Source organism: Egretta garzetta, unplaced genomic scaffold, assembly GCF_000687185.1.
Source record: "Egretta garzetta isolate BGI_Z169 unplaced genomic scaffold, ASM68718v1 scaffold323, whole genome shotgun sequence".
Lineage (NCBI taxonomy): Eukaryota > Metazoa > Chordata > Aves > Pelecaniformes > Ardeidae > Egretta > Egretta garzetta.
Window position 1 is genome coordinate 3,130,807 of NW_009259435.1, and position 7,495 is coordinate 3,138,301.

At 48.3% G+C, this 7,495-nt stretch overlaps 1 protein-coding gene across 4 annotated transcripts in view; it reads right to left on the minus strand.

Annotated features, from left to right (window-relative positions):
* Positions 1-11: 11 nt before the first annotated feature.
* Positions 12-7,495, minus strand: part of LOC104124763 (calpain-5) — a 64,464-nt gene continuing 56,980 nt past the window's right edge. For all 4 annotated transcript variants that reach the window (XM_035892704.1, XM_009637140.2, XM_035892705.1 and 1 more), the window contains 3 exons: positions 3,954-4,090; positions 1,779-3,615; positions 12-1,241 (listed from right to left, as the gene is read on the minus strand). In XM_035892704.1, coding sequence (XP_035748597.1) covers positions 3,433-3,615; positions 3,954-4,090 — 320 coding nt within the window. In that variant the 3' untranslated portion in view covers positions 12-1,241; positions 1,779-3,432. The remainder of the gene's footprint in view (positions 1,242-1,778; positions 3,616-3,953; positions 4,091-7,495) is intronic.

Consider the following 7,495-nt stretch of genomic DNA (forward strand, 5'->3'; position numbering starts at 1 on the left):
GCCCTCCCCTTAGACAAAAAAAAAACAAACCCAAACCCTGAATATTTCTGTTTACTTCATTCAAAGAGAAAAGGCATCAACCTTTGCAATGGCATTTCAATACCTGCCCTCCCCCATCCGCTCTACAAACAAGACAAGACCAAAAAAAAAAAAAAGCAACAAAGGTAATTTTTGTTATTCCATCAGAAATGTAGGGTGAAGGTGGCTTCTGCTCTAACTTTTCAGAAGGTTTCAGAAAAAAAATGACAAATATTTCTGGTATTAAGACATTTTGGTCCTGATATAGTATGATTTTTTGTGAAGAAGAAGCTGTTAAAAAGCTGCCTTTCCTCTTCTTTATGGCTTGATTCTCTGTAGGAAGGAAGGAGGCTGCCCATGGGTACCAGGGCACCGCTACCCCTCGGCAAGCTTCAGCGCCGCTCCTTGGGGATCACAGTGCAGTTTGGCACATGTCAGGGCACTCCTGGCCAAATGGCTCTCATTTGCTGAAGCTATCGGTAGCCTGATTTCCTGAGAAAACAAGGCTAACGCAGGCAGGTTGGCTACCCCCATCTGATGATGATGGTGCAAAGCTCCTGTGATGTTCCTGGTGATGTTCTCCCTTAGCTAAATAGCTCTTCTCCCTGCTAGGTGAGGTATCGTTGGGCATCACAGTCCCTCTCATGTACCACTCTGAACATGAGCCTTGAGATCTTCTCCTAAGACCTAAATCATACCTTCTAGCCCCACAGTGCTGCTTCCATTTAGTTTCAGTGATGAGTCCCATGGACAAAACCAGAATAAAATCAAAATATCTCTGCATTGGTCTGCCCAAATTTGAGGATTTGCTTTGACCTTGGGGTGAAAATATCACTTTACCAAACTAGGAGCACTTGAGTCTGCTCTGTGAGATGCTGAACTAACCCAGGTCCCAAAGGTGGCACCAAGAGTTGGAGGGTGCTCAGCACAAGCCAGGAATAATTGGGACCTGGAAAGAGCATCCTGTGGGCCACTGCTTGCCTTGGAAAACAAGACCTAAGAAAATCAGTATTTTTGGTCAAAAACCCAATGCATACCCACAGGAGGTAAACTCTGAAGATGCGGAAAGGGGAACAACAGCCTACAAAAATCAATGAAGTTGTACCGTGTGTGCTTCTGGATGCACCAGGCATTGAGCTGGCAGCTAATGTGGCTTTGAGGAACACCTTATCACGTTATGGACTTAGCAGATCTTTAGGGACTTTTTAAAGCAAAATACAGACCTGCAGCACAAGCGTGGACGTTTAACGGGACAAACAGAAACCCTACTTGCTATGGCAAAAGAAGGCTTTCCTGTTCACTTGTCCTTGAAGGCAGAGGATTCTGCTCAGGCCAAAATTTACCAGGATTACAAGATTACACCATATGTTTTCATTTCCACTTGCATGCAGGTGACTGCAAAAGATTTGCTTGCTAGAAAATCTGACAGAAAAATCCCTTAGCTTGCACCATGTTTAAAGGCACCTGAATAAAAAAAAAAACCAACCTAAGAACTAGAGAAAAAAACCACATGCTTTGAAACCCGCCCTGATCAGCTGCTGCAAGGCCAGACAAGGGCCTGTTGTTTGGCTTATCTGGGATGGTTTGTAAGAAGCTGGATTCTGCCACCCAGTGGAAGAAGGAAGATAAACCCAGTCTTCATGGCAAACGGGAGCCTAGACGTGGCCCAGAGGATGTGTTTGGGTTGTGCTTGTGCGACTGGCTCTAGCACTGTGCAACTCATCCTCCAGGCCAGGAGACTGGAAATTCAAAATACAGACCTGCAGCACAAGCGTGGACGTTTAACGGGACAAACAGAAACCCTACTTGCTATGGCAAAAGAAGGCTTTCCTGTTCACTTGTCCTTGAAGGCAGAGGATTCTGCTCAGGCCAAAATTTACCAGGATTACAAGATTACACCATATGTTTTCATTTCCACTTGCATGCAGGTGACTGCAAAAGATTTGCTTGCTAGAAAATCTGACAGAAAAATCCCTTAGCTTGCACCATGTTTAAAGGCACCTGAATAAAAAAAAAAACCAACCTAAGAACTAGAGAAAAAAAACCACATGCTTTGAAACCCGCCCTGATCAGCTGCTGCAAGGCCAGACAAGGGCCTGTTGTTTGGCTTATCTGGGATGGTTTGTAAGAAGCTGGATTCTGCCACCCAGTGGAAGAAGGAAGATAAACCCAGTCTTCATGGCAAACGGGAGCCTAGACGTGGCCCAGAGGATGTGTTTGGGTTGTGCTTGTGCGACTGGCTCTAGCACTGTGCAACTCATCCTCCAGGCCAGGAGACTGGAAATTAAAGGTGAGAGATGGACACTGGTATGAATTAAATATTCCCAGCATTTCCAGGCTGCACTGGGAGCGGTGCTCCTCTTCTCTCCTCTAGCACAAGCTAAAATCCCACTATTTTTTTAAAAGAATTTGGGAAAGCGAGGCACTGAGAAATGATGCACTGTATGCAGCAGTAAAGATGGCGCCCCTTGAGCAAAGCTCCCCATCCCTTGGACCTGATGCTTTGGCCTTCAGAGGAACTGATCTCCTCTTCTCTAAACACTGAACGGCCCCAGCAGACAACCCACCCCAGCTACTGGGGTGAGCTCTTGGGATGGGGGACTGCATGAAGACATGGAGACGGCAGGCACCACGGCAGTTCAAGAGGCACATGCAGGAGCTGAGTCCAGACTGATTCAAAAACTTGACCCCAGAGAACAGTTGTCCCACCACGGTTGTGGGCATCTTTGTATCCTTCAGAGCTGCACAGGGTTGAACAAGACTTGGGAGGAGACAGCTCATTCCTCAAATAATGGAGCCATTAGTCTTGTTGCCCCTGTGGATTTGGGATTTGGGACTGCCTTGGTGCATTTTCCCCCCAGTTGCGGGATGCAAACCCATACCCAGAAAACATCCAGAAGGCCCCAATCTATTTTTCCACTTCTCCTTTGCTGAAGTGCCTCCACAGAGAAGCGATTAAATGGCAATTTCACGAGAGACGACCCCACGCACACTACTCTAAAACCAAGCAGAGACATCGAAGATGCATTGAAGCGGCTGGTGGGACCGCGGTGGCCACGTGTGTGCGTGGTGGCACGTGCGTGCCAGCCCGTGTAAACAAACAGCATCGGGGCATCGTGCTCCGGCTGTCAGGACACACAGCGTGCTCGCAGCGATCCCACAGGGCACACGGCGGCAATGAGGGGCTGCAGAGGACGCCAGCAGAAGGATCATTGCGGTTCCCCAAAAAGGCACCATTTTTTAACATTGAAAACACAAGATTGGCTCCTTTGAGTGGAATGCATGCATAGTTCACATACACTTTAAGGATGGTAGGTAGGCTCTCTGTGTGTGTTTGTATATATATATATGTATGTACGTATGTATGCGTGTTTATATACACATTTGTGGCACCAGAAGAAGAGTCCGTGAGCATTAGACGTTGGTGAGGATGTTGCTGCTGAGCAGCCTCACCGCGATGGTTCCAGAGAGATCATTTGATCTCCTGTTCCCCTTGTCCTGGAGGTGCAGCGTGTGCACTGACTGACGGTCGCTGGGATCCCCCGTGAGTGCCACTTGGCCCATGAACTCGTCGCTTATTAAGTTGTGGTTCCAGATCTGGAGAGACAAAACAGACACAAGGGCAGCTCCTTGAGGGATGCAGCCAACCTTCAAGGACCAGAGAGGAGAAGGGGTTACTGGGGACCTGCTCTGAGCTGGAGGCTGTGAGGTGGTTGAGGTGTGGGGGGTTCATTCTGTAAATGAGAGGGGAGAAGGACAAGGATTCACCAGATGTCACGGCTCAGCCGTGGTGGTGAGAGGCCGAGCTGCATGGACCGATGATGCTTAGCCTTGGAGAACGGACTCGCTGTGGGCAGCGTCAGGAGAGGGCAGGTAGGGGGGTCCAAGCGAGGGAGGGTCTCCATCCCTCAGCTCACTGCTTGCCTGCTGAGTACCTGAACAATGATGGGTTGTCCTGGCTTCTTGCGGTAGAAGAGACCTTTCACATCAAATTCTGGAGACACCGTGTTTTTCTTCACTGGAGAGCGAACCTTTTGCCCTTCACACTTTATGATCACGTAAGGGTCAGCTCCTGGAGAAAGAAAAGGGAATTTTCATTTTGTTGTAGCTCCTGTAATTCCTCAGAGCCCTTTTCCAGCAGTGTCATGCTGCAGTTTTTCTCCATACCCCACCAGAGGAGATGGATATCTGCCAAAGAGTTCATCACACCCAGATGGGATATCTCCCAGAGTTCATCACACCCTAGATGATGTCCATGAAGCTCAGCTGAGGGCTCAGCCTTATTCCTGGTAGGTGACATTGTCCCCAGGTGGTAACGGACTGCTACGAAACGGCCACCTCTTCATTAATCTCAGAATCATAGAATCATTCAGGTTGGAAAAGACCTCCAAGATCATCAAGTCCAACCGTTAACCTAGCCCTGCCACCCACCACTAAATCCTGTCCCTAAATGTCCCCATTTCATAGAATCATAGAATGTTTTGGGTTGGAAGGGACCCCTAGAGGTCATCTAGTCCAACCCCCCTGCAGGGAGCAGGGACACCGCTAACTAGATCAGGTTGCTCAGAGCCCCGTCCAACCTGGCCTTGAATGTTTCCAGGGATGGGGCCTCCACCCCCTCTCTGGGCAACCTGTGCCACTGTTTCACCACCCTCATTGTAAAGAATTTCTTCCTTATATCCAGTCTAAACCTACCCTGGTTTAGTTTAAAGCCATTACGCCTTGTCCTGTCACAGCTGGCCCTACTAAAAAGATTAATGACACGTTCTACATAAACACTGCTTCATCACTCAAAATCCTCCTGGCCTTTGGGATAAATCTTTCATGGAAGACACTGACCTTCTCACTTCTCCCTTTCAGGATTTGCTCTGCTGAAGGTAGACAGAAATAAGGCCATGGAGAAGAGAAGGAAAAGGAAACAGAGAGGAACGGCAAAAGCCTGCAAACTGCAAAACCCCACTTGCTTCCACTGCAGCTCGTATACTTCCCCCCCAGGCTAACCTTGGTAACTAGCTACCTCATCAGGGACTGTGCTTTGCACCCCTACGCACAAATCATTGGCACGTCTTAAATTCCTCCCAGGCTGAGTGAGACTCAAATGCTGCGGGGGCTGCCAGTGCAACGGCTAATGCTGGAGTAAGAAGAACGCTGGGTGGTGAAGGTGATGAGAGGTGGCACAATGCTGAGCCAAAACTAAGTGCCAAGATGTGCTAATTTATGAGATCCAAACATAAGACCACTTGGGCACTGGGGAGATTTGGTGAGCAACCAGTGAATGGGGAGCCTTAGGATGGAAATAGATTTAGAAGGCTTTTAAAAAGGTGAAGATGGTTCTTAGAGTATTTGCTTCGGGCCAGAATTCAGGGAGAAGACCAAAATGTCAAAAAAAAAGGATCATTGGTGGCAGTGAGAGACATGGGGACGAGAAGGATTGGGCACTGGGGGGCAACCACGAGAATTGAGTGGGGACCAGAGGAGATGAAAGCAGACAAAGCGGGTAAGTGGAATACATGGAAACCAGAGGAGAGGTGCATGAAGGGATGTGTAACACGTCAGTGGGAATGGAAGGTTATCACAATATCCCAGCTGGAACAAGACAGTCACGTAGAACAAGAAGCCACAAAGATGGAAGGTGAAGTTACCAAGTTCAGAGACTACCAGCCCACAGCTGGACGGCACCTGAGCTTCCCTCATTAGTGACCATTTTCCCCTTACGAAACAAGTGCTCCTTTGGGGAATTTCAGTAGAGAATGAGCTATTGCTATGGAAATTTAGCTGTCAGAATGCATTTTCTCACCATGGGCTTTAGTGGCTATGATGGAAACACAGACCAGGTGGATGAGTTTTCTTGTCCAAGGGAAATGTTGAATTGAGGAGGAAGAAACCACCCCCTGCTGAGGGCCAGGGATTTAAGAACCACATCTTTGATTGCCAGACCACCGCCTCGCTCGCTTTCTGTTCGCTTCCCTGGTGAGATGCAGCTGGATTTCACAGCTGTTTTTCCAAACTAGCTTTGTCCTTTTGGGATGTCCCATAAAATCTTCATATTCCATCAGCCAGAGCCAAATTCCTATCTAGTAAATCATCATTTCCAAAGTAATGTGAAAGGCCTGGGCTGGGAGGTGCAAGATGCCATTGCACTGGAAAACACCAAACATGCAGGCTGTTGGTGGTGGGAGCCAAACAGCTGGAAAACAGCTGGAAAACAGCCATTCCCAAGGACATCTTGCTGAAGAAAAGTTTTATGGCTTCAGAATCCACATGTAACCTTGTCTGAAGGAAAGATAAACCTGGTTTCTGTGAACAGTTCAGAGACCTTTGGCTAGAGATTCCCCTGCATTGCTACAGATGTACTGAGCTGTTGTGAGTAACCCAAGAAAAAACAACCTGCCAAGGGTAAAATTCCCTCCCCAAACCTCGGGCAGGCTAGAAGGACTCCCTTCATGGCATGTGATAAATAAGCAATTTGGCTAGTCCTTGCTCTAGGGAAGGATCCTGCTCATTACTTTCAGGGCTCTCATGATATGCAGCCCTGACAATAATGCTTGGGTGAAAAAAAAATACTTTAACTGATCTTTTAATTTAGATCTTTTAAATTTTCAGTTTTTAGTACTTTAAATTTGGGCTTGAAAGTGCCTGGCTAAACCTTGCCACGTTCGACACATGTCCTTGACTCAGGAAATGGGGGAGAAAGGCTCGGATCTGCTCTGTTCCCAGGGTGGAAAAGCATTTGCTTCTCTAATTGCAACCCCTAGACCTTTCATCCCTATATTCCCAGTACAAGTCTTCATTACCCCTGGGTTTCTTGGTCAAGATGCCCCAGGAGGACTGAACTTGGCACGTGGCTGCAGGACGTGGTGAGGCATGGTGCTGCTGCTGTCTTTCATGCAAGAGAGGTGTTGGATGCCAAAATTGCATCGTAGGACCATGAAAATGAACATTTAGAGGACCAAGGAGGCAGAAACACAGTGAGCTGTGCTGGTGGTGGCGGCTCAGGTCATCTCAGAGGGCTCCTAGGAGCCAAGTGTGGAGTAGGACTTACACGAAATAGAGGTAGAGGCTCTCGATCCACACCATCCCCAAATGAGCTAAATTTTACCTTCCCTCTACTGATAGACATTTATCCAGCCTCCAGCAATGAAAACAATCCCAACACATCAGCCTGTTCCATTTCTTCTCTGTCCTTCCTACTAAAAAGCCTTTAGATACGATTCCTGACTTTTACAGCTGCTCATACTCAGGAGAAAAGCCTGGATTGTTACAGGACCATTGCTGAGGGCTTTGGGGAAGTTTCGGGAGGATCTGCGCCTTGAATGCTGGGGTCAGATTTGTGCTTCTCACTCCCAGGACCTGGAGGGGCTGGAGCATGTCCAGAGAAGGGCAGCGGAACTGGGGAGGGGTCTGGAGCCCCAGGCTGCTGGGGAGCGGCTGGGGGAGCTGGGGGGGTTCAGCCTGGAGCAGAGGAGGCTGAGGGGAG